The sequence below is a fragment of the Anguilla anguilla genome, chromosome 4 (genome assembly GCF_013347855.1).
Source record: "Anguilla anguilla isolate fAngAng1 chromosome 4, fAngAng1.pri, whole genome shotgun sequence".
Classification (NCBI taxonomy): Eukaryota; Metazoa; Chordata; class Actinopteri; order Anguilliformes; family Anguillidae; genus Anguilla; species Anguilla anguilla.
In genome coordinates this window covers 63,939,956-63,967,001 of record NC_049204.1, presented here as the reverse complement: position 1 = coordinate 63,967,001, position 27,046 = coordinate 63,939,956, and the positions used below count along the sequence as shown (strand labels likewise).

Here is a 27,046-nt window from a genome sequence, read left to right as displayed (position 1 = left end):
TTCTCGCCGCAGCCCGGTTGAGGAGCGCGAGCTCGTCCGCGCGCCCGTCCCCCCCGTCCCCACCCCGCCCCGCCCCGCCCCGCCATGTGCTTTCCCCATTAGAGGCCCGGGCCGCGTTTCTGACTCTGGTGGGAAGCGAGCAGCGGGGCCCTCGAACCCAGCACCCCATCGCTTGCGGTCTGGCAGGTTATGCCAGTGATGGATGTCTTTCGACTGAGCAGAGTGTATTTAAGAGCGGGGGGGGGAAGGGGCGGGGGGGGGGGGCCTTATGCAGTAGACAGTAGGAATCCACAGCCCTCCGAGGGTCTGAACTCCAGGTTGGGCTGGATTTTTTAATTTTTTTTTTTTCGACCGCCAGGCTGACGCCGCTTTTTCCACTCGGATTTCGGCGGGGGGGTGAGGGGGGGGTGGGGGGGTAATTTATTAGGGCGAGCGGGCCGCTCCCTGTCTGACGTCAGGCGGCCGGTGGCTGATGACCCCCTGACCTCCTGACTGCTCGGGGCGGTAAATCCGCGCGCATCTGTTGCGTTGCGTTGAGTTCAGTTCAGCTGCGCAGTCTCTGGGTTGTAAAAGACCGGACTGGAGGCGGAGACAGAGACGCCCGGGTTCCCTTCTTCTGCTGCTGCTGCCACAGCTGTCAGCCCCACCCCTGAACGCTCACCTCCACCTGCCCGTGCCCAAGCGCAGCCTGTGCTGCTGCCACAGCTGTCAGCCCCACCCCTGAACGCTCACCTCCACCTGCCAGTGCCCAAGCGCAGCCTGTGCTTACTCACACACACAAGCAGAAATTCCCATGTAAACATACAAGCAGACACACATACTCAATTACACACACACACACACACACTGGCACTGACACACTCACTCACACACGCACACGGACAAGGTGAATATTTAGTCAGCCTGGCGACAGCAAAAAGGCCTCATAAATCCCTAGTCTGGTCATAAAAAAATAAATAAATAAATAAATAATTCTGTGAACTGAATATGTCATAAAGGTCATAAACGTGAAATTAAAACGCGATTTGTTGAAGGTCCTCTCCTCTGTTCGGTTAGGTCGGGCGATAAAACAGAGAGAAAAGACCCCCGAACCTCTCCGGTGCATTCAGCGGCTGTTCCGGTGCCCAGCGTGCGTTCGGAATGCTTTATGGGTTTCCATTATGTGGGTCAACAGCTCCGTCAGCGCGGTTCTCGTTATGAACGTCGCCGCGGCGGTTGGAAACGCGTTTGAGAGAGAGAGAGGTCGCGCGGCGGCCAGGGGAGGCACTCCGCTTTCTCCGCCTTTTAAAAACAAAAAACTTTAAAAAGGGTCCGTGTTTTTAATTTATTTATTTATTTCTTTATTTATTTATCTATTTATCTGTCTGACCCTTAACGTCAGGGTTGATTTCAAAGGGCTTTCATTTGTGGGACAGAAAATAGTTTTTATTTTTTTATTTTATTTATTTAGTGGGCCCGTGGCACCTCTCTGCACTGGAGTGCTCATCCACACCACACCGCTCCCCCGGTTCAGCCTCTCTGTGGAGAGCCCTGTCTTTTTTCTTTCTTTTTTTTTTTTCCGTGAACATCTTCTCTGAAGCCCTTTCTGTGTGAGAGGAACCTCTTCCCATAACTCTCTTGTCTCCTCCGCTTGAAAATCAATAGCGAAGGGCCGGGTCACGTTTCGGCGCCGACCGACACTTTGAAAAAGATACTTTTTCAAAGGACAGGTGAGAACAGTGGGACAGCGGAGCTGGGATGGGGGGGGGGTGTGCTGGGGGGCGGGGGGCGGGAGGTGTGTGTGTGTGTGTGGGGGGGGGGGGGGGGGGCTGTGACATAATGTGGGTGTAACAGCCCTCACTGAAGGGTCTTTAGGGTAAACAGAACGTGCATTACCTCTGTCTCTCACTCCACGACATGCAAACCAGGAGTGAGAGGAAGGCTCTGCTTCACTAAAACACCCTTCATTTATTTGTGTTTTTTTTTTTTTTGTTCTCCCCAATGTGTTGGCTGAGAGGGGTCCCATGGGGGGGGGGGGGGGGGTTGTGGTAACTTGGCCATGCTGCTTGACTGCTTGTTTGGCAGTGAGACTTTCTGCAACTTATTTTACATGCGTGAAGCTGGTAACCAGAGATCAGACCTCACCCCCCAACCCCCCAACCCCCCCAACCCCCCCGCCACCTCCCCCTGGACCCGCATAAAGCTGTATTGTCTGCGGAGCTGCAGGGGATGTGTGAATGTGATTGGATGTCAGCTCATGCCTGGTGGCACACGGACACCACCCTTTTCCGAGACTATTATGTCACCCCACCCCGCCAATCGCAGGTGTAAGCTTTCGCTGACGAAACTCAATAGCCTTGTGTGGCCTATATATTACCTTTACCTGCTTAGGGAAAACTATACAGCAGGCTTTGGGGCTTCCTCTGAATGTAGAGGCCTACAGGATTATGTTACTATTGTCCTGGCTCATCTACTCTTGGGGGGAATATGACATAGAACGGGTGAGAACGTAATGGACTTTTTGTTGTTGTTTTTTTTTTTTTTGTTGTTGCTCTCCAGGTTTGCTAGTAAACGCCAGCCCTGTCAGGGTAAAAATAAAATAAAAAAAACTCTTTGAGCAGACATTGAAAACCCTGTTTAATTTCCTGACGGTTGTGCTCACTTCAAACCGCGGGCGAACCTGTCACGCAGTCGGCGTTCGGCAACGATTTCTCCCATGACTGGCTCCGCTGATTGGGAGGCGAAAAAAAAAAACTGACAAAACATTTTCTTTTGACTCAATCTGCCATTTTTTTTTATGCGTCGCCTGGGCCGATCTGTGGGGAATTGGCCCTTTTTCAGTGGAGCAATAAAGTGTACCTATTAAGGTACATTGAAAATGCCACGGCTTGCTCGGTCTTCGAATGGATGCCATTTGCTTGGATTCATATTAATTATTTTCTTTTCCCAGTGAAGTGTGTTACGCCAGCCTTTATTTTGAAACCTGGTTTTGACATTTGCTGAAAAGCAAATGGGGTGGAGGGGGGGGGGGGGTTACTGCTGTGAATGGGTATGGCTTGGTTTTATTTATTTAGTTGTTTTTTTTTTTTTTTTTTTGTAGTAGAGTAGCTACAGAAATCAATAGCTTATTCAATAATGAATACATTTTCGGCCTTGTGATAGCCTATTCAATTTATGTAATGGAACATCGTAGCGTGTGCTGGCAGTACACGCTGTCAGAGCCTTTGTCCTGCTTCAACAGCATTGTGGCCTTTCTGATACATATGTCTGTCTTTGGTGCGGCAGGCAGCACAGACGGCAGAAACTGTTTCATAAGGCCAGTGTTTAAATGCTAGTCATTGGCTGACTGCGATTCTGCCCTTGATATCTGTTTATTCATCACAATGTTAAGTATTTTGTGCAGTGGAGCTGTTTGAATGGGAAAATACATAGAGGCCAGCTCTGTGCCTTTTTTTAGGACGCATTATTGGACCCGATACAGTTCAGTGGTTTCATGATTAAGGGAATGATAACGTTTGCGTATTTCCAAATAGCTCGGGAAAATTAAAACTATAGAGGGGGATGTACTGAAATCTCAAAATATGCCACACAAAAAATTTACTGGAGTTCCGTAGGCTGAATATGGGAAAAGGTCTTTGCGGCAATGTGAGAAATATGATTTTTAAGATGATCACCTAGTAAAATATGCACTCTGGAGCAAAACAAAATCAGCAAACTATTGGAAGGTGCAAAATCTGTAATCCAAATAGTGTGATTCAAAAGTTTGTTTCATGACCTATATCACTGTGTTATGCGTGATGGTGAAACTCAGCCATGCTGTTTAAATTATTCAGCCACACAAAAGCAAGCTTCTATTTCAGCTTTCCTGTCAACATGAAAGGTTACTGGAGCCCATTGGCTGCGGTAGGGAGAATCCAGTGTGTCTTTGTGTCAGTGCATTTACTTTTGGATACGTGAACGGCGTCATCTTGTTAACTAATTATTAGCCGAGGCTGACATGCTGTGTGGTACCTGTAGCCTGTAGAAGGATTATGGATGTTTCAACGTTAGAAGAGTTGAGTTTTTGTTATGTTTTTTTTTTTTCAAAATTCTAAGTCAGTTCTGCTTTCAGTTACCAGTGGTGATTGTTATATCAGCATTAAAATGTTCAGTTAAAAACACTGTAATCGCACATTTGTGTTATTATAACCTTAAAGGGTTCATCTAAATCTGGGGCAGTTCAAAAAAAAAAAATAATAATAAAAAAGCAGTCTATTACTGGACAAACGAGTTAAAACGATAGCATGCAAAACCCAGAAACTGAGAGGGTGCATCAGTAACTAGCAGTCTGAAGTAGTGGCGTGAGCAGACAGCGATGACATGGCAATTTTTATTACAGGACTAGAACTTGCCTTTTAACCGGGGAACGGGGCGGCTGAATCGTTCAGACCCGAATTAATCACCCGAGTGTAATTGAACCCACGCGCCCAGCTGGTTTTCTTTTTTACTGGTTTTTCCTCTGATGAGCTGGTTACCCTGGCCCGACGTCTCTAAAATAATTTCTACTTGAGAGGCAAAGCGCTATTCTTATGTCTGGAGGCATGGCGGGGGACTGCGAAAATGGGGACGCCACCCGACACGCTTCTAATCCTCTTGTCTGTTTCTCCCTCGGTCACCGGCGTGTGCACAGGAAGGCTTTTTTTTTTTTCGTTGTTGTTGTATTTTTCCCTGCTGACTGGTGGCTGGGAAGAACAGACAGTGGATTTCTGCACCTGTGGTCTGCTGTCCCAAGCTTTCATTTCTTCAGAGTCTTCAGGAAAAAAAACAAAAAAAGGGGCCATCTAAATAAATATAATCATCCCCTAGCGGTGCCTGCATAGAACCTGTGTGGGGTGTGGTGTACCGTTGGACCGGTTTTCTTTTGTGCACGTCACAAATGAGGGTTGGACACAAAAACGCGATATGCGTTGAGTTACCGCCGTTCGCTTTCCCAGAAGTCAATTTAAAGTCGAGCTTGCTTGTGCCCCTCGTCGTGTCTTTTTAACCCCTGATTTGAACTTTCGAGGCCACCGCTGCAAGTTCCTCTGTGAATTTCGGCGAGCACAATCAAGCATGTGCCGTCTTCCAATGCGTGTGCTTCTGTTGGCTGTCACATGACAGCAATTAATTCTGCAGCCCACCTGTTCAGCTGGCATGGACGTTCAGTCAGGAGGAGACACTTCCTGCGCTGCTTGTACATGCAGACTGGGACACCCGATTTATCCAGGGGGTGGGGGTGGGATTTGCTGGTGGGTAATCCCACCACCTGAGGTTCTACCATCCCTTTCCAGGAAACGGCGTGGCCAATTAGGTGGTGCCCAAAGTGGTTGCTGGTGACAGCTGGCATCGGCACAGTATCAGTACCAGAACCCGGGGTCCATCTGCGCACTAGTCAGTGCCTTAGCAGGACGAGCCACCCAGCAGCCCCGACTCTTAAAGCTTACACTGCCATCTACTCGTTTTTTTGCTAGGCCTTTGCTGATCAGTGCCATTTGGAAATGCTGCGTGGTGGTTAGGGGACTGGGCTTGTGAGCTCAGAGGTTCTGGGTTCGGGCTCCTCTGTTGTGCCCTTAACCGAGGTGCTTAACCCAAATTTCTTCAGTAAAAACATCCAGTCGTGTCGAAGGACTGCATGTGAAAATAGGCAATGTGTGTGAGTCGCTCTGGTTCAGATATGGAAATGTGATGAGCAGCGATGTACGTGCCGCCAGGACTCACCAGAGAAAGAGTCCTCTCAGCATTCGCCATGTTGTACGCGCAGAAATTGTGAGTTCTCTGTATGTCGGAATCATGTCGGTAGTGAAGTTTGACGGTGCGTTTCTGCGAGCCTAAATTTTTTTATGGAAAGGTGGCAGAGAGACAGCAGTGGCGTGTGTGTGCGTAGCACTGTCCCGGCTTGATTCTGATTTAATGGGAAGAGAGGGATTTCAGGCCCTAGGAGAGTACAGTAACAGCGCTGCATCAAACTGCACAGTCAGCAGTGCGAGGTTGCCCTTTCACTGAAACTCGGCATACTGGGGTTCCTTAAGAGTGATTGTAAGACTTATTGTATATATATGTGTGTGTGTGTGTGTGTGTGTGTGTGTGTGTGTGTGTGTGTGCATATGTGTGTTTGTGTGTGGTGAATGTGCATGCGTATGTATGTGTGTGTGTGTGCGTGTGTGTGTGTGGTTAGTGTGCATGCGTACATGTGTGTGTGTGTGTGTGCATATGTAGATTGTTGGTTACTGACCAGCTGGTTGTTGACCATACTGTTGCAGTTTTCTCCCAGCAGATGATATGTGGTATGTTTGCAGGACTTTACCGCAAAGCCTCTGTCAAACAAGGTTCGCGAATATTTTTTTAATTATGCTGTGTGCAAACTAAAGCAACTTTACAATGTGGTAATGCTTGCGGTTTGAATTTTGCTTAAAACAGACTGAAAGCAGATGTGCTCATGTTCTCACCCAACATACATACACACACACACACACACACACACAACTCCCCAGGTTCCTCAAATCTGTTTTTCATTGTGAAAGTGATGAACCTCTGCCTGGCTCTTGTGCTGAGCTCCCTCAATCAGATTAAAGAGCATATATACATTTTTACTAGTTACTAAAGACTGTCCTACGTCCCAGAGTAATTACTGAGTTAAAGGACACCGTGAATGAGCGAGGCAATTGCAAGTTGGTCTTGTAGCCTAAAGGTCGCAGGTTCGAGTCCCCGCTTGGACACTGCCAGTTGAGCCCTTGAGCCAGGTACTTAACCTGCATTGCTTCAGTATATATCCAGCTGTGTAAATGGATGCAAAATGTAAATGCTATATAAAAGAAGTTGTGTAAGTCGCTCTGGATAAGAGCGTCTGCTGCATGCCTGTAAGGTAATGTAATGTAACATTGCATGCCCCTACAGTGAAGTGATATACAGTATTTGGGTTGAAGTGTAGGCTTCGGATAATTCACAAGATAATGATTATACGCACGGTCAGCCTGTGGCTCAGTGGTCACTGGACGGAGCCTCTGCAGGTTTCTGGTGTCTGAAGCGTAGAGCAGACACCATAAACGGACGATTTTAGCGAGTTATGCTACCCCAGTTTCTCCAGCGAAATCCCACCTGTGTGCTCTGTACGCGTCAGTAAGAATTTTTGATGTGCAAACCGGTAATTCCAATTATACAGCCATGCAACAACATATTGCAAATGAGCTATATACTATATGTAAATTCTGTTAAGTGGAGCCATTTAAAAAAAAACTGGTGACTCCAGTCCTTTAATGTGCACTTTAATGTGCATATTTAGCAGGTGCCAAGTAAATATTGATAGTTGCTGATTTTATCACTAGATGCACTGCAGGCCGCTTACTATTTGACTTTGCAGAATACCTTTAAGAATAAAAAGACAGAAACAAAGTGTTTGAGAATGCATTTTGTGTGTTTTTATTACGGGCTTGTTACATATGGAATAGATTAAGTTCCTCGGCTGAGATGTTTCTAAAAATTTTTCCACTTCTTAACTAAAGCAAGTCGTGGATAGCGAGCAGTTGAACGGTGAAGTCACACTCATATTCAGCCTGGACAATGATAACATCAAGCACGAAATTAAACCCGGTCAACATTTAATGGACATACTCTCTGTCCAAAAATTAAACGAACGAAGCCTCGGAAATGTCGTGATTCTGTGACTCAGAGCCAGTTTTACCGTCCAGACACTTCTCGTTTATTAATTGGAGTGGAGATAGCTGTTCTTTGGTGTGACACGCTAACTTGGCCCATGAGCGCTAAACCATTGCAATGCCTTGTTCTGGTTGCAAACACAGCTAGATAATGTACCTGATTCGAAGAGCAGCATTAGCCTGTAGCCCAGGGCTGGGTAATGCTCATTTATTCACTCATAAAACACGAGTTTAGGCAGTCAGCAGCTAATGGGTTTACTTTTGGTTTTACAGCGTTGTGTCCTGCAATATTTTAACGCTTTTAAATGCTTTTGCACGATATGATGATGATCGGCGTAATGGAAAAAAGATGCGCCCATAAAAGGAACCAGGCTCAAATTTTTTTTCGGGGCGCGGTCGAGCCTCACGGGCGCTCTCGGCGTTTCGGGAAGGCGAACAAACGCGCCGGGTGCCCGGATTCGCGACTTTTCGTTTCGTTTTGTCCTCTACCGTTGCCCTTATCTTCCGAGCAGCCGGCTGGCTCGCGAACCGGATTATTGCTAGCCGCGGATGCCTGTTCGAGGAGCGCCGAACGTCTGTCCTCTGTGCCTTTGCTTGCTTGCGTGCGTGCATATTTATTTATATTTATTTATTTATTTACCTATTTATTTATTTATTTACTTGGTCTCAGCCCACTAGCACAATTACGGAAGTCAATGCCATCGATCTGGAAGAATGTGATTCACTGTGCATGCAGATACAGACATTAATTGGTTGCACAGTTCCCCCCTCCCCCTCCCCATCCCCCTCCCCTGTGCCCCCCCCCCCCCCCCCCCCCCCCACCACCATTGGTATTTCATTGTGCCCAGTTGATCCTTTGAGACCCCCGACTGATTGGGGGGAGGGGAAAGGCCTCCAGTTCAAAACAGGTTAATGGCTGTAGCCAAGTTGTGTTTAGCATGTTTAAAATGACATGACACACCCACACACAAACACTTCTCGAATGGAAATAGAAACTACAAATGGGTTTTGGATGTCACATTCTTTATTTATGCACCGGTCCTTTGATCACACTGTGTGCATGCGATTTATTTACTTCTTTTTTTGGCTGGACCGCAACAGCGGGGCCAGCCCTGCAAAAACGTGAATGTCTGTGAGTGACTGACTGACTGACTGACTGACTGACTGAGTGATGAAGTTACACCATTGGTCGGGCGAGTTGTGAAGTTACGCCATTGGTCGGCCGGATCACGTGTGTTAGGCAAAGCCGTATACTAGGTTTTAACCTGGTCTTGGTTTTTTTTTTGGTGCCACCAGCAGTGACATTTCATAGCTCCCTAGGGCTAAATTATATTGGGTCTGTTGGCGAGTGTGCATGTGCTTGTGTGGTGCACTGTTTGTGCACGCGTGTGTGTGTGCACGTGTGGTGCACGGTTGGCGCATGCGTGTGTGTGTTGATTGAAACGCTTTCGGCTATAGATCCGGCCCTGCGTTTAATCTCGGCTGTGGTGTGTATTTTTTTCCCCCACTAATTGTGTTACAGGCCTGCACTTGATCTGTATTGACGCAAACAAGCCATCTCCTGTGCGGTGTGTTTATCGGCAGACAGCGTAATCCCCTCCTTAGAAGATATCCTCCCTTCGATGATTATTGTTCCTCCGATAATTTCAGGCGTTCGAGATCCAGGCAGGTTGGCGCAGCTTTAAAAAAAACCTTTGAGGCTTTAACGCTCCCTGAGAAACGCGGAGGGGAGACGGCGTGACAGCGTTTCACGCTCACGCTGACAACATTAGCGTCGCTTTCCGGTCCGTTGACTCTCCGTTGCTTTTTGGAACAAATAGTTACAAAGAAAAGAAAAGAGAGAAAAAAAACTACTAAAAAGTTTTTTTTTTTTGTGCTTTCTTTAATTTTTGTGATTGGCAGGGATAATTTTTTCCGCACAGCAGGGTCTGTTCCAGAAGGTTTGCTTAAACGCGGTTCTGGTTGTTTTCCCTTTGTCAGTCATTTCCCTGTCCCCCCGAAAACAGGCCATTAAAGAACGGCTTGGCTACGATTCCGTCTCATTAGTCTTCACCACGGGGTCAGACTTTTTCCTTTCACGCATCTTCCTCATGGTTTATTTTTCAACTTCGTTTACGTCCGCTGTCTTCATCGAACAGCAGGTTCATTCAGAATTACAGTTCTAATTAGGCGGCGTCACCCATTTGTAAAATGTTTAGCCCAGTGTGCTGTGCCTTCATTATATTAGAACGTTATGTGTGTTTCAGCGATTACGTTAATAATGTTCTGTGTTTTGTTATATTGCAGCAGTTTAATACACTGCGGGGATGAGAGTTAACGGTTGCTTTCTTGTTGTGAAATAATAATAATAATTTTTTTTTTTAAAGAACTACATTTCCCATCTGTGTATTCTGGGGACTGTGTTTCGCCTGTCACAGTATATGCTTGAAGGAGTGTCACTGGTGCAGGGCTTGTGCCATATGCCTGCCGTAACTCTCACACCCCCGCGACCCTGGAGTTCATTGGATATACGAAACCCACAGGTCAGAAGGTTAAAACATGTCTGATAGCTTAAAACACAACACACGCTCGCACACACACACACAAGCATGTCACACATGCGCACACGCTCGCACACACACACACAAGCATGTCACACATGCGCACACACACACACACACACAAGCACGCCACAGACACACACACACACACACACACAAGCATGCCAAACATGCACACACACACAAGCATGCCACACATGCACACCACACCATGCACACACACACCATACATAAGTGTGCATACACACGCATATATAGACACTCAACACACACACACACACACACACACATATGCATGCAAGGACACGCAAAACACAAACATACAACCCGACAGATGGCCTATCCAAAACCGATAACTAGCTTTGTAATTTGATACCGTAACCCTGATCAATTTCTTTTTTGCACAACATCGATTCGACATATTCGCACCATGTAAAACAGGAAAAATAAGGCCTCGCTACCGACTGTTGCTTCAGTGCCACATCCCAATGTGTGGCCACATTTCATCGATTTTATTATTATTATTAATTTATTTTTTTTAGCCAGACAGCAGTATACTGCACGGTGTACACTTTTATTGAAAATGCAGTTAAACACTTTCACACCTGAGGTACAGGCACCATTTTGAAAGCTTTTTTAATAGCTTTTGGCACTTTTCCATGAACACCATTGCCTTATAAATCAAAATTGCTGAGAAAGGGCTTTTGTTTTGCACCATTTTGCATTTCAAGAAGTTATGGCACTGCAGATATATGCGATGATTGTCTGATGGAAATTTTATTTTGGCAATGCATAGAGCCCCACCCCCCTCAATAAACAGTGCTTTGTATAGTCTTTCTTTTCAGTCATTTTTAGGTGGCTTTAACTTATATCATGCCACGATGACCAGCTGAACACTGACAACATTTCACCTTTGTGAATGTTCAGTTTGTTCTTTTAACACAGTTCCCCAGTTAAAGTCATTTGTTCAGTGCCTTTCCTCTTTTCTGAAGAAAAATGACAACATGTCATTATTAGAAACATGCAATTTTGGAGTATGGAATATAAGCACAAGATTTAGTGCACGGAAAGCCCCTTTATTTGAGACGAGGTGCATCAGCGGGAAGATGAACAGAGCAGACGTGTCTTAAAAAAAAAAAACGCAATGCCTGACATACAGACGGGTCTGACATCTGGAATTGTGCCGTTCGCACGGCCTGTGATATATCTATATCAGGGGACGTCCTCCCTGCATTTATTCCCCTAATCGTTTCCAGCGGAGGACCCGAGCTGAGCACGTACCGGGGGGGGGGGTACACGTTGCTCGCCGAGCGCGTTCGCGCGCCTGTAACGGAACAAATCTGACAAGTCGTCTGAAATTAATCGCGACTTGATCCTCGGCGTGTTCATTCCATCTAAATTAAAATCTAACAGATGAACGGCGTTTCTCTTGGGTGGTGGTGGTGGAGGATATGGGGGGGGGGGGGCTGCTTTGTCTTCTCCCCCAGTAATTCCAGCCCCCCCCCCAAACACCCACCCAACCCAGCGTGCCTGCCTCACTGGGATAGTGTCGGGGGGGGAGACTCTGTGTGTGTAAGGGCGTTTAAGGCACTCAGATTCTGCCCTCTCCCCTGGGCATTTTAATGACTCCACCTCCCTCACCCCCCTCACCTCCCCAGCGTTGCCCTGGCTCTCCCTCGGCGGTTCCCGCTCGTGGGTTTCGCCTAGTCACGTACGAGGAGCAGCGGTTTCTCTCCTTCTATGATTATGAGGTGTTTAAGAAGGGCCCGGGGAGGCTCTGAAGCAAAGTGGTCTCACGTGACGAGCGTCTGTAATTCCGCCTGTGGGGGAGAAGGCTTAGGGGGGCGTTACAGTGCGTTTTTTACTTATTTATTTGTTTTCGTACATTCAACAGTACCCAGCACAACACGGTCAACATGAACATTAATAATGACCGGTTCAACATTTGATTATGGTACCATTCTAAATGTGTTTTCAGCACTTTGTAATGCACAGCCCCTGGTTAAAAAAAAAAAAACAAGGCAGACATTTCCTGCTGGAATGCTTACCTCACTGTCTGTCACAGGGAGGATTTATTGAGCCTATTAATTGGACCGGGGATGATTAGATACAAGCAAGATCTAGAAAGAGCCCAGATTGGGGTTTTGGCTATGGCTAAGTCATGTTCCCTGCACTCGATTAGCAAATGTTTTTATTTCAGAGCTAGAAATGTTTTCACAAATGCATTTTACGTTTATTTGAAACACAACTATAAGATTATGTGTCTGTATGTAACATTAAGAGACCTTTTTAGGACCCAGTTTTGATTCTAGCCTTTTGATTGATTGTTATTGGCATTTGTCGACATGAGGACCAAAGTTGCACCAATGAAAGTCCAGGAAGCCATTATGAGGGCGAGAAATAAGAAGAAGAAAAAACTGTCAGAGACATCGGCTGAACCTTAGACTAATCAAAGTCAGCTGCTTGGAACATCATTAAGAATAAAGAGAGCCCCATGTGAGCTCGGAAATCGCTAAGAGCCTGGTAAGCCAAGGAAGACTTCTGCTGGGAATACAATGCATTTGGAAGCAATTGGGGGTGTTAACGTTTGGGCATGTATGGCCGCCACAGATCCTGGTTCCCTTGTCTTCATCGATGATGTAAGTGTTGATAACAGCGACAGAATTAATTATCACGGGTACAGAAGCATCTTATGTTGCCCTTGTCAACACTTACATCGCTAATTAAGACATTGTATTGATTCTACCGTTATTATTACGACGATCCTTCCTAGAATGAGTCCCAGTGCCTTCACGAGCACGCCAGCACCTATCCGCAGCTTTCATTTTACATTCTGCTTATTCTCCGGCTGATTGCTATTCAAATGGGAACGCAGCTCTTAGTAGGAGGTTGAACCCACAGGGTAACAGGGTAGTGCACTGAATCTTTGTTCGCTAGTGGCGTAGCTTCATGGCTGATTTTGGTGGTGGTGGGGGGGGGGAGAGAGGGGGGGGGGGTCATCCTTTAAAGTGTATTTCATCTCTTTTTTCATCAAAGGGTGCTTTCATGTACTTATTTGAAATGGCACAACAGTAAGTGAAGGGGAAGTCAGACGTGATATACTGTTGTTCTCCAGACCTTTAAAAAACGAAAAAAGCAAACTCCGCTGATGCATGGTCATCGAAGCTCATTCTTTTCTGTAAATAATGCTGGGCGCTTTCTGTAAGACGTACCCTTCTCTGCCAAAAACCGGCGCACTGCCCGAGCTTGGCGGAGGTTCATAAACTTTTTTTTAACACTTAAAATATATTTTTGTGCTGACGGTCGTGTTCGTGTTTGTCCCCCCATTCAAAAAAAAAAAAAAAAAGGGGGTTAAACTTGATTATGGAAAGCCACAGCTGTGGGCTCGCAGTTCAGGGTGAATACCCTGCCACTGGCATGCTGTTAAAGTCTATTATTGGATGATGAAGGGAATGGGTCAGAAAGCCCTTCCGTCCCAGGTTATTTATTATTCTGTCTGTTGCATATGAGTTATGATGTGCTGCATGTCAGCGCATCTCAGACGTGATTAAAGATCCCGGTTGGATGTGAGATTAGTTGCGACATACACTATAAATGATGCGGATGTGACATGTTTATTATTATCCTGATGGCTTAATGACTGCTAGACACTTTGGGAAGAGAGAGAAAGTAGTGTTCTTTAGTTGTAATGTGAGTGGTGAGTGGGGTTTTTTTTGTTTTAAAGTCAGTCGTACAGTTTTGTTTTTGTCCTTGTAATTTGGCATCAGACGTTTTGTGGTCCACTTGTTAAACGATCCCGTTTGAAGGGATCTGAGGGGTGGTGTTTGCTGAAAAACAAAGAGATTGAAAGCGTTGTCTCCCAAACACAGTCCTCTGGTAAGACTCCCTGGCGTGACTGAGGGTGTTGGAGCCGGGGTGTGACCCACTGTACGGCTGACTTGCTCCTGTTCTTGTGAGAAGCCTTTTGAGAGTTTTTTTCTCAGGGGAGGTTAGCAGCGAGCTGTGATTGGTCGAGGTTGCTTTGCATTTTTCGGGAAAGGCACGCCGAGGAAGCCGGCCACTGGCGTTCCGACCGGCCCCCGAGATCCAACGGCAAAAAAGAAAAAAACGAAATTCCTCCGACTCCTGGTGACGTGCCTGGTTCCCTCCGTGAACCCCGCGGAAATTTCTCATCATTATCGGGGCTTTGAGGAGGCAGACATGACAGAATTTATCAAGGGCTTAGAACAAAATGGCTTTAAGCTGGTATTTTCAGATCAAAGCCTCGGTTAATTCTCATTCTGAATTACATGAAAGGGGTTTTAATAACTAGTCTGGCATGTTGAAAGTCACCAAAAAAAAAAAAAGAAAGAAAAAAAGAAAAGAAAATCTATCAGAACAAATGGGTATGAATTTCATTTAAGGCAATCGATTGTTATTGATTCAGGTTAAGGAGCTGCCATTTATCAGGAGATACATACCCACAAGACTTTGAGAGAAGAGGACCAGGAGGCAGCACTCAATACACTCAAACAGTGGCTGCTGCCCTCATCTAAAATTAATCAATCTTAAAAAAATAAATAAATAAATAAATAAACCCTATCATTCCTCACAGGGATTCAAAATTAGACAGAACAGTAGTCTGGGTACATGTGACCCCTATTAAAATCATCAATCTAAAAACAAGACCAGGTCAAAACCTAGTAAATGGCTGGACTGAACCGGCCGACCAATGGTGTAACTTCATCACTCAGTCACTCAGTCACAGACATTCACGTTTATAGGGCAGGCCCCGCTGTTGCGGTCCAGCCAAAAAATAATAATTTTTTTTTTTTTTAATTAAATAAGATTCTTATCATTCCTCATAAGGATCAGGGAGAAACCAGCCTCGGTCCGCACGCCCCTATCAGAGGCCGGAGTGAGCCAGAGAAGCCAGCCGTAATCCTCTGTGGAGCACGGCGGGGGAATTACAGCTCAGCTCCGCCGCGTCATGTGACCGTCGTTAGGGGCCTCTCGACTTAGCGCGGTCGGGGAAAGCCCCGCCCGTTTCTCGGAAGTGGCTGTGGAACGATCTGAGCGGCCGCTGTGCTGGGCTGCGCCTGCTTCTGAACACGGTGTGAGGCCTCACACACCGGGGCTGCACGCTCGCGCTGTGGCTCGGGGGAACAAAAAGGACTTCTCTTACTTCCTGACCTCTGTGGACGGCTTCCTCTTGGCCTTGCCCCACCTGCCACGCTGCGGAGGCTTGTCCTCCGGTGTGTTTTTTTGTTAATTGTTTGCGATGAAAGCCTCTTCGCTCGACCGTAACACACGGGCACAGGCGCCTTTTCAGTTCAGACGCAAGTGCTTTTCTTGTCGTGAAGGCCTGCCTGTGTTACATAACAACCAGTCGCGTACGTGTGTGTGTGTGTGTGTGTGTGTGTGTGTGTGTGTGTGTGCATGTGTGTGTGTGTATGTGTGCGTGTGCGTGTGCGCGTGTGTGTGTGTGTGTGTGTATGTGTGTGTGTGCGTGTGCGTGTGCGCCATACTAGCTGGAACTATCTGTCAGAACCATAAGAGGGAAACGGAAGCGCAATTTTTTATTTTAAAAAGCAATAAGCCGCATCCAGAGAAGGTGGGGATAGGTGAGGTTAGGAAATGAGCAGGAATTACTCTACCTGAGGTATCTGCGCTATCGACCGGATCTTTTTATTAGCTGCTAGAATGAAGGATGCATCTCATTTATCTCCCTCTCCGCTTCAGAGCGGAGGTACTAATGTAATCCTCGCCAGCTCGGTCGCCATGGATCCCGCAGGCTGAGACGCCCGCCTCCAGGTAACGGGGCGTGGGGGAGCGATTGTGATCTGCGGAGGGGGGGGGGCCAGGCTTTCCTCCCGCGCACAAATTGAGGTCGTTGCACGAGCCCCTTCTTCCGTGCGGCTTGTAAAAAGGTGAGAATGTAAATTGTGCGCGCGTGAAGTGGCTTGTTATCCACGATTAATTTCGAAAACGACATTTTTTGGGTCGTGCGCCTGGGGGCGTTTTTTGCGAAGTAGACAGATTGTTTTTTTTTTTTTTTCGTTAGTTCCCCTGAGGGGTAATGTGTAGACTAGGCAGGACGAAGAAGATGGGTACAACTATTAATTATACATGGGAAGTTGGGATTAAAAGTGTACCGCCTTCATGATAAGGGCGAATGAGGGCATTTTAAAGACAAAGAGTTATTATTTTATTTTTCTTTTTTCTTTTTTTTTTCGCTTTGATTTAAGTCTTTAAAACAGCTAGCTGGGAAACTCTGAGACAAAGGCTTAGACCGCAGCTATAATTTTCCGTTTCCTGTACTGAAGGCAGGTATGAGACGTTTTTTTTGTAACATCCAGTCAGGCGCTAGGCCGGTAAGTGAAATTGTCATTTTAAGAGGCTGTGCGTGGAATTCTTGTGAAAGAGCTATTAGGGCTGCAGATGGGCCTCGCATCGAACCGCCAGCAGCTGGGTCAGCCGAGCGCAGACAGCGCTTGAAAGCTGTTGTCTACCTAGAGACGCCTTCATTTCGCAAAAAATAAAAAATGGCTGTCTAGTCCCGAACCCCCACCCCTCCACCCCCCTGCTGAAGCCAGGAGCGGATTCGCAGCGGATATGTAACGGGCGATGACGCCGTAGCCAAAAAACCCGTGTGGAATTTTTTTTTTGGGGAAGGTTAATGAACGTCCTGTCCTTCGCGCGCAGCCCTGGCGGTGGTTGCTCGGAAACGGAAGCGAATCCCGGAGACCGTGGCGCCGATTTAAAAAAAAAAGCCGGCCCGCTGTAGCGAGGCGTCGTCCGTGCTGGGGTCCCGCGCTCGTGACGCACCGATTGGGCGATCCGGCCGGACTGCTGATGCTCTGCGCTGGGCGTGTCATCCGTTAGCAACGGCCGAAGAACCAGCTTCGGCAGCTTGTGTCATCCTCCTCCATTTTCATTCCTTTCTTCTTCTTCTCGAAGTTCGAATTGTTGCTGAGGTTGCATTTAGAGTACAGTACATGCTTATATAGAGCTGATTTACATAAAGCTGTGCTGGGAATTAAGGTTTTTGTTTTTTAAAACTGTAAACCATACAACCCAAAAACATCTTTTTTTCCATTTTTTGTATCAGTAATATCTGTTATATTTTTTTCTAAATCATAGTTATGAACATAGTTATGTACTGCTTAACGATCAAAGATTTTTTTAAAACCCTGAACAGTCTTTGCATGCAAAAGTTGTTTTAGAGCTAAGATTAGCCAAAAATGTAGATTCATTTCCTGGATGTGATCATTTAAAGCTTTTTAAAGCAGGCTTTTCTTTCTTTTCATCCTGTTTAGATAGCTTTTTCTACATTTTAAAAAATGTGACTAGCGCCAGTGAATTTATATGAGGTTTTGTGTGCGTGTAACTGTGTTTTAGCAACATGCAAGTGATAGGCATTTATTTCACTTGGATGGATGCCGTTCATATGTGAACTGTTTAACATCTGCCTTCTACAGTACAGTGAGAAAGGTGCTCAAGCGGGGAATTAAATTGCAAACACTTGTCTAATTCCTGGAGCCAGGCTCAGTAATGCCCTGAATTGACTTCTGACAGGTTGATATTCTGCAGAGGGGAGTAGGCTGAGAGATAATTCTTATTCAGCGCCTCAGTACCAGGAACCAGACAACCGGCCGATTGGCACACCTTGACATTGATGTCTGCCAAATGCAAAGCATTCTGGGAAATGCGAATGGGCAAATGCCCGTGACGACAATGAAATAATTGTCGGGGAGATCACGCAGTGTGAGCTGGTACCAGCGGAATCCTGGCATGGCAGAGGTTCGAAGGGGAATGGTGGATATTGGCTTACTATTCAAAGATGGCATTTCCGTCATACAGATGAATCAAGAGTGCCAATAAAAATCAAGATTGTGTTGGTTTTGCTGTTTTATAGTTGCATGGTATTGGTATAGCACACTGCTGTACGTATGTGTGTATTGATGTGTTTGTCTGCACATGTATATGTGTGTGTGTGTGTGTGTGTGTATGCGTATGTGTTTGTTGGAGTTCACTAGAATTTTCTTGTCTATGTGTTTTCAAAAGGCTTGGCAGCTAAATAGGCTTTAATAAGCAACCAAATGCTTTCAGAACAAGATATATTTATATATTTCTTTGTCTCACTGCAATACCTGCAATGAAGCAAGTACAGTTTTCTATCGTTATAATGAGCTGGGGGGTTGGCTTGCCTGTTTGACAGATGCCATCCTGCGTGTGGTAAACACGTTTGCCTGGTTTTTTCTCACTCGTTTAAAAATGCACAGCATCCCGGTTGCACACTCTGTCTTTTTTTGGGAAATCGTCACGTCGTGAATGGAAAAAAAAATAATAATAAAAGTTTGGCTCCAGGTGCGTGCAGAAACGTAGCTTAGCGAAGCCGAGGCAAACGCGTGAATACAGCAGCTTCCATTGGCCCTTGAAGTAGCGCGCATCGGTAAGTGCCTTCAAGGATCGTGCCTGTTGAGGAGAGCTACGATGTCACGCGGTCTCTCCGCTAACCGGTAAACTGTTTACGTTGTGCTAAGTGTTCAGTCTTCCCACTGCCAGGAAATAGTCTCGCTGCGTGTTCGCTATTCCTAAAAGTTATTCAGCTGGAGTTGATCTCTGAGGTCGCATGCATCTCCCCGAAAAAATTCCTAGGAGATAGCAGAGAAGGAAAGTGTTTTTGTAGGGAGGAATAGAGGAGCAAAAAAATCGGTTTGGGTTAAATTTGCCACTTTGCAGCCTTCAATATAAATAAATATATAAATCATAAATATTCATGCTGCACTGGAGAGAGGGAGTGTATGTGCCCTTAAAGGAATAAATGAAGCCGTAACTCCGGTAGCCTTCTGCAGTTTTTTTTTTTTTTTTTTACATGGTAATGCAACCTTTTTGGCAGCACGTTTTTTTGAAAAAGCATTCGTGGGAGAGAATATATGCACCGTTATTAGTGGGTGTCTCTCGCCCTGCCCTTTGAAGTACGTCATTTGAAATATCCATTTTGGGGGGCGAGTTACTTCGTCTCGGAGAAATGGCCTGTCAGATTGGGCCGTGATAAGGTGAGGCCAAAGCAGAGTCTGCTCCTCTTCAGTCTCCCTGCCCGGTGGAGTAATAGGCTCGCGTGAGATAATGAATGTTATTATAGCGTGCTCACCCCCCCCCCCCCCCCCCCCCCCCCCCCCCTTCACAGTCTAGCTGCACTTACAGCTCCGCACCAGGTCCAGGGGAAAGGGGTGATATCCAGAGCGCCATAGTGGCCCGTGTTCTGCCTCCACAAGACAAACCGTGCTGGTGAAGAATGACCATTCAGCAAACGGCCGGGCGGCCGGCTGCTGTAGGAGCTGGATCGATTTCTAGCATCCTCTTTTTTTTAGTTATTGATTTCTTTTTTTTTCTTCCTCCCCTGTGAAGTGGAAATGTGTGGTAACTTTCTCGCGGCGCACCGGTAAAGTATTAACGGAGAATTATACACGCGTTCGAGGCTCCCTCGCCCGTTTGCAAATGAGGAATCTCAAATAAGGTTGTGTGTGAGCTTTTTGCACGGTAGGTCCTTGACATTGGAGCCCATTGGAGTGGAAACAAAATGTTTGAGTTTGAAATGTGTCGGGTTCCGCTTTCGCCCAACGGAAACGTGTTCTGAGCAGACCCTGGGTCGAGTACGTGTTTGTTCTGGATTCATATACTTTTCTGCGCTTTTACTGGTCTTGTCTGGTGTATTGGAACCAATGAAATACTCTCAAAAAAAAAGTGCAAACCCCGCCTTCTGGTCGTATTGGCAGCCTCAATTACACCAGACAAGTTCAATAGAGCACAGAAAATGTATTTGAATCCAAACGTCCTCCAAAGGACCTCACACATTGCTGATGAATTTCCCATGCTGAAAATCACTGGTTTTTTTTTTACTTTACAGACATGTGGTAAGCAGTGTGATTTAACTTCACAAAGTAACATATGCTTTCGCTGTCAATAATTTCCACGGTGATCACACACACTTCCCATTTTAACTGCTAATGTGGGTTGACTTTCTTTTTCTTTTTTTTTCCTACCAGTCACAGACAATTAAGCCAGGCAGGAAGTATCTGCTTCGTGAAGTGAATTTTTATATTCAAAGCACCGCTCTTCTTTTCCAAAGCGCTTCTGCACAAACACAGTGTGTGGGCAACATTTCGCTCTTACATTACAACCAATTAAGCAAAGCTGCTCCTACCACTGCTCTTTTAAACAGGAGGAGGCTCCCCTGCATGTTCAGTTGGTCCCTGAGAATTAAGCAAACGTTTGTTTTTTTCTCCTGCCTTTGTTCCTTTCTCTTTCTCTCTCACTCTCTCTTGCTTTCTCTCTCTCTATCGCTCTCTTTCTCCCTCTTGCTCTCTCTCTCTACTTTCCGTGTTTGTGTTTGAGTTTGGTCACATCACGTGACACAGTCCATACAAAGGCCACTTGAGAGGTTCGAGGGGTTTTGTGTTTGTTAGCTTCAGGGGGCTACCCGTGAATGTGACCGTTGGATTGGAGCTAATTCAGGCTCTGCATTAAATCTGCATTTCTGCTGACCGGCCACATTCCTGTATTCCTGTTTCTTTTTTATTTTTTTATTTGCCAGCGCTGCATAGGCATTTCGACCCGAACCGAAAAAGCCCTTTGGCCCCGTTATGACCCGTCTAACGTAGGCAAAGCTCGGTATTTAAAAAGAATGCGACGCCTGAAAAGACGGAGAAGGTGTTCTGAAGCTGCTGTTCTTCTGTCGCTAGTTTAAAAAAAAAAAAAAAAAACGAAAAAAAAACGAGTGCATCTCAAGAGACTGGCTCGGTTTTTCCTTTCGAAATTATTATTTTTTTATTCCTTGCAGTGCTCTTGGCCCTGTATAGAGTGGGTGTGTGTGTGTGTGTGTGTGTGTTAGAATTAAATTAGCACAGCACAGCGAACAGATCCATTCATCCTTATTGGAATTTGTGCCGCCTAGTTGGAATTTATGCGTCCATCGCCATCGCATTAGCTGCTGAGGGCCCTACTGGAGGTGTTAAGACCTCACGTTTCGCCAGGGTGGGTTGGGGGGGGGCAAACTAAAACCCACAAAGTTCCCAGAACAAAAAAGATCTTCACAAAACCACAAACCACAAACCACGTACACACAGAGTCTCAACACGACAGCCCCCAACAAAGCAAAGATGTCTTTAGCCTCTCACTGCAGGGCTTATGTTGGCCACAGGCAGGTGGAGGCAATCAGGCAATTAAGCAATTAGCCTCACCTGCGCTACCCAGAGAAGCAGAGGCAGGGGACGTAAGAGCCTCTCTCAATTGGCTCCTGCCTGAGACTGTGGAAAAATATGCATCATGACAGAACCCACATACTGATACCATTACGACCCCCCCCCCCCAACCCCCCACCCCCCCCCCACCCCGCCCTTCCTCGATTGTTTGGGTCGCAAACCAAGTTTTTAGGCAGCCAAGATGACAAGGGAGAGGTGGGGGTAGAGGTGGGGGACGGGGGCACACGGTTTTGTTTTAAGTTGTTTTGAGTTTGTTTGAGTTCAGAGTTTGCCAGAAGTGCAGAAGGAAATGATCTTGGCCATCACTAGGATTCCTTACGATCTGTGGAGGGCACAAAAACAGAATTGTGCTTATGAACAGTTTTTTGTTCACTTCTATGTTTCACAAAATCCTTGTCTATATTTAAATATTCACCACATTTTATTTTTACCATTGCCCTCCTAGGCTACTCCAGAATGTTTATCAACCCACCCAGACTACCCTGGAAATGGAGGATCATATATTTCTAGCTCTGCCCAGTATTATTTTATATATTTCATGTGATCAATGGAAACATGCACTGCGCTGCACTGCAGCAGATTCTGTGAGAAGACAGTGTCACACGTTTCATACGCAGGTGACGTGTGTTACTGCAATATCTGATATGCGACTGTGCGGAGAAAAAAAAGCAATCGGGTGCTGTCTCGGACACGCTGGCCCTTTACCACCTCGGTCTTCACACCATCCCACATTATAACCCGCTTCCTTCGCTGAGCTGAACGGACAAATCGAATTTTCACGTCGCGCTGCAATACGCTCTCTGCTGCAGTATAGGGAAAGCGATGGACAGATGTGATTGTTTAACATCCTTTTTTGTACATTAGATTATTGGAATGACACTGAACCGTGCCAGTGGTGAGCCTTATGCAGCTCAGTTTGATTAGGAGACCCTGGCAATTTGCCCAAATGAAATATTCATTATTCTGTGAGTCAAAGAAAACAATAGATTTTAAGTGTGCATTCTTCTAACATCTATGCGCTTGTGTGGACACAGTAACGTATTGAACTTCAGTATGTGACTGAGAGAGAGAAAAAAAAAAACTGTCAAAGACTGGATTGGAAGCCTCAGTTGTCATGAGAAGATTAAATGTACCAATGTCTTCTCTTGTACTTGCTTTTAATGCTCAAACCAGCAATGACAAATAAATTGTTGCATAATTAATTTTGACATAATAACAAACCACTTAACTTCACTTTAAATACCGAAGATATTTCTCAGTAGAGCAGCTCAGTAATCACAGCGGGGGGGTTTATTTGACTGGGAAAAAGGTGCAATATCAAGGAGTCATTTAATTGAGGCAACAGCTGTAATTAAAATTTGTCTCTCTAATTACGAAAGAGACATTCAAGACTTCACCTACATATTGCTTCTGCCAGTCTCAATCTGCATCTTAATGGGGCCCGATTCCTCTCTGGAAGTATCATTTCAGGAGTTGCGAAAAAGCTAAAGAAATTGTTGTTTTTTGTCGCTTTTGTTGTTTCTCAAAGATGGTTACAAGATCCACTAACGCACGGCTTGTTGACTCTCCACCAGACGTCCATAGCATACCGCCTGTTTTAATCTACAGAGATCCTCTGATTGTGTACACGTGATATGTTCCTCTTTTGACATCATAGCAAACCTGAATGAGGAATAGACCGGGTAACCTCTGTGTTGTGAATTAGACCTTTTAATTGTCTCCCTCTTTAAAATAAGGGAGAAGTTTTTAATAGAATGCATGAAGAGGCTTTCGGGCTTATGTGAATCACCAAGATAAGGGGGATATGTACCTTAAAAATGAAATGAGATTTCTATTCATTGCTTGCAGAACAAGCAATGAATAGCAATTTAATTGGTGCTTAATGGCTTGTTTTGAGCTGAAAATGATTGCCTTAGCAAGTTTGCCTTGTCCCCCCCCCCTCCCCACAGAAACCCTTTGTTCAATTTTGTTTTGAAAGTTTCTTTGTGAAACTGTTTCAGTGCCCAGCTGGATGTATTTATGGTGGTATAAAACACCTCTGACTCTAATAGCTTACCTTGAACTTTTTGCCTCTTTTGTCTCTATTGTCTTTTTTTGCATGTCTGCACAGCACATGTCTTGGTGAGGTTCCAGACACTTACTTTTGTTTGCAAAAATGGAACGTTTTATAATAAAATTCAGTAAAAATACAGCACAATACTGTATAATAATGCATCTTTGAATATAGCGCTTTTCATAAGGGTGTCTCGGCGCCCTTCAAATAAATTGAACTGACTTTACATAGAAATCTGAATAACCTGGAAGGGTAAACGTAAGAGGAATAAGACGTGTGAAGTCTGAGCCTGACATTCGGCAGACCCCGTTATAACGCTCCTCTGCGATGGCTCGGTATTCGGTGCCAAGCGCACGGTTCCTGGCTTCCAAACGCTCCTCCCACACACGCGTCTCACTGTCGGGTAGGTGGGTGCGGGGGATTGCCGAGGCCTGTGCCCTGTCCTTCTCGAACCCGCTGTCGCAGACGCGTTCCGGGGCCGGGGGTCACAGTGTGCCGGTTTCGAGGCCTTCGCCCAGTTCCTCAGGCCGCTTGAGAATCCACGCCCCTTAATGCCCTCTTCAACGTTTCGTTTGTTTATTTTTTTTTAAGCGTACCCGTCTTCCTCCTGCTTTGTATCGGCTGGCTAGCGTCTGGATATTTGGCTGGTGTTTGAGAGAGCTGGTGCTGTGGAGATCCAGTCCTGCACTGACTCACAGATCTGCATCCCCTTGCGTGACTCATCCCCATTCACCGTGCCTGTCCGTAAACTATTGAGGTCAGGTGAATCAGCACATTCGATTCATGCGTCAGGCTTACTCTCAGGTTTCACGGACTCGTGATTTCCAAAACATGGCATGTTTGTATTTTTCAGTTCTTGTGATATCACTTCCTTTGGGGAAGGGGACGGGGGGGGAGGCCCGGGGGGGGGCACCGCATTTCATTTTGGCAGATTCATGAAGATATAATTTTTTTTTTTTTTTTTACTGTTTTCTTTTTGTTTTGTGTTACTCTCTCTCTCTCTCTCTCTCGCTCGCTCGCTCTGTTTTCACAGTCCGCTTGTGCTCGACAACTCTGAATCAATTCCTGTTTGTTCTCCCCCCCCCCCCCCCGTTCTCCCCTCCCTCCCCCCCTCCAGTGAGATTTGTCGACTGCGGCAGGAGCGTTCGGCTGCAGTACGGGAGCAGCGACCCGGCGGACTTCAGGATAGGGGGCGACGGAGTGCTCTACGCCGCCAGGAGCTTCCGCGTCCCCGGCGCGCGCGCCCGGCTGCTGGTGGTCGGGGCCGAGGATGAGGACTCCAGGGAGCGCTGGCAAACACGCGTCAACCTGACCCCAGCGACCAGCAGAACGCCGCAGGTAGGCCTAAAAAACAGCGTCCGGGGTTTGGGGGTTTGGGGGGGGGAGGGGGGGGGAGGAGTGTACAGGCAACCCTCTTACTCCCGCTGAATAAGTTGTTATAAGTACTTTCTATTGTGCTGTCTTACTTACCTGGCCAGGGACTACGGGTGGAAATGAGCAAATTGCTATAACCCGGTTACATTACATCTCTCCTTGTTTTATATGAGGTTAATGTTATTTGCACACTGTCCCTGTTCAAAAAAACTAAATAAATAAATAAAGCCTCAGTCTGCTACCTACTGTAACTCATAATTTACCACCGGAGAATACTGTTTTGTTTCGTTTTTCCGTTGCTGTTGTTGTTCGTTCTCAGAATTACGGCGACCGTTCTGAATGGATGGATGTGTTAGCGCAGGTGCCCTAATTGAAATTAGCGCGTCAATTAACCTGCGAGCCCACGCTGCGAAACGCATTAGCAGATGTGCGGCAGCCCGCGATGACGGATGACATCACACCCCGGTGTCTCTGCGAGCTCGTTGCTCGGTCACTGACGCCCGCGAACTGGCATCGCTCCCAAGGTTGATTGCCCGCCAGTCACACGAGGGAAAGAGGTGGCAGTTGGTTTGGCTCCGCCCCCATGTTCTTAGTGTGGTTGCATCACCTCCCGATATTCAACTGTGATGTCACGTAGCCTTCTTTAAAGGCATACTATGCAGGATTTCTGTCCTTGCTTCGCTCCCGTGTTAACAATCAGAAATGTCTTCGCCTCTGTTGGAATCATGTCTCTATCAAAAATACAGCAATAGCTGAATTCGCACCAGTCCGGCAGTTGAAAGTATGCCAAATTGCTCGACTGACATATCCGATAGCAAAAACTCCCACTTTTTTTGCGATAAATAGCAAAAGTTAAATACCTACGGAATAACGTTAACATAAATTTCGAACTGGTATACTCACCTCTATTACCTAGCTAACGATCGCTAACTAGCCAATATAAACTGAGAGAAGTGGATTCGAACCTTATTCTCCAGCCTTAAGCTGTTACTTAAGCTGTGAATTATCGGACCCAGCACAAATTCTTGAGCCGACACGGCCAGCCAGCGAACTGAATTTAGTTATTAGTTATAACTGAACTTAATTTTAGCTGATAACGGCAGCTACCCATCCCGAACGCTGACCAGCCACTTGGATAGCGTTAGCTTAGCCACCAGGGTGACCCTATCTCTTCAACACTAACCCAGCACTGCACCACTGTAGCCATCTATACACATTTCTTCTTCTTCTTCTTCTGTTGGCGACATTCTTTTCTGACTCAGCCCATGGAGAAAAAAGGTCACAGGTGCAAACTTCCCAAACTCGTTTTTAGAATGACGAATGCAGGCAGAGAAGCCAGGGAATGGGCTGCAGTGCACTAAGATTGCCGGTGCACCATGGGAATGACTGAGCAACGGTCGCATTATCATATTTTCAAGGTGAAAATCCTGCATAGTATGCCTTTTTAGTGACCTTTGTAGGAGCAGTTCTACTTCAGATAGCGGAGAAACAGTGGAGTTTCGTGTTAGCATTTCTTAGTCAGTCTTGTGAATACTGTATTTTAGTGTGTGTGGGCGTACCGCATGGGAAGTTAAGGAAGCTCACCTGTGATTCTGCTTTGCCGTGCAGTGGCCATTATCAAAGGCCACTTTAATTGCGTGTGCTTTCACAGAGAAGCCGAGTGCGCCACTGAATAGTCACTAAAGCAAGCCCAAGCTCTTCTAACAAACTGCCAACCGTGCATTGAAGTACTTACCAATTCATAGGCGCACGGATGCATAATCCTCCTGCATTGCGGTTGAGTTGAAAAGTAGCCGTCTGCTTGATAACCTCAATCCTCATTAATGCTGACCGTCCTCAATCCAATTAAATTTCCGAGAGGGGGGGAAAAAAGAAGAAAAAAAAAAGTTTATTGGGCCGGTCGACGCCGCATAGCGCCGCGTAGCACGTGAGTCGGCCGTCGGCCAGCGTTAAGCGAAACACGTGCCTCGTCGGTGCAGCGGAAAAGAGGACTTCTGGCTCTCCCTCTCTCTCTTCGCTCGTTTCAGTCCTCTGTCTGGGGTAGATATGCGATTTTAATGAGAGCATTCGTCACTGTCGTAATGCTCCGAAGGAAGGAGGGGTCTGCCGCTCGCCCGCGAAAAAACGCGCGGCAGACGGTCGTTGCATTTCTACAGGAACAATCACGCGGCCTATTATCATAAA

The 27,046-nt window shown here is 46.2% G+C and overlaps 1 protein-coding gene across 1 annotated transcript in view; it reads left to right on the top strand.

Annotated features, from left to right (window-relative positions):
* The window catches only part of LOC118226073 (cadherin-2-like), a 75,778-nt gene that overhangs the window by 23,227 nt on the left and 25,505 nt on the right, over positions 1-27,046 (top strand). The window contains exon 3 of the mRNA XM_035415332.1: positions 24,606-24,826. Coding sequence (XP_035271223.1) covers positions 24,606-24,826 — 221 coding nt within the window. The remainder of the gene's footprint in view (positions 1-24,605; positions 24,827-27,046) is intronic.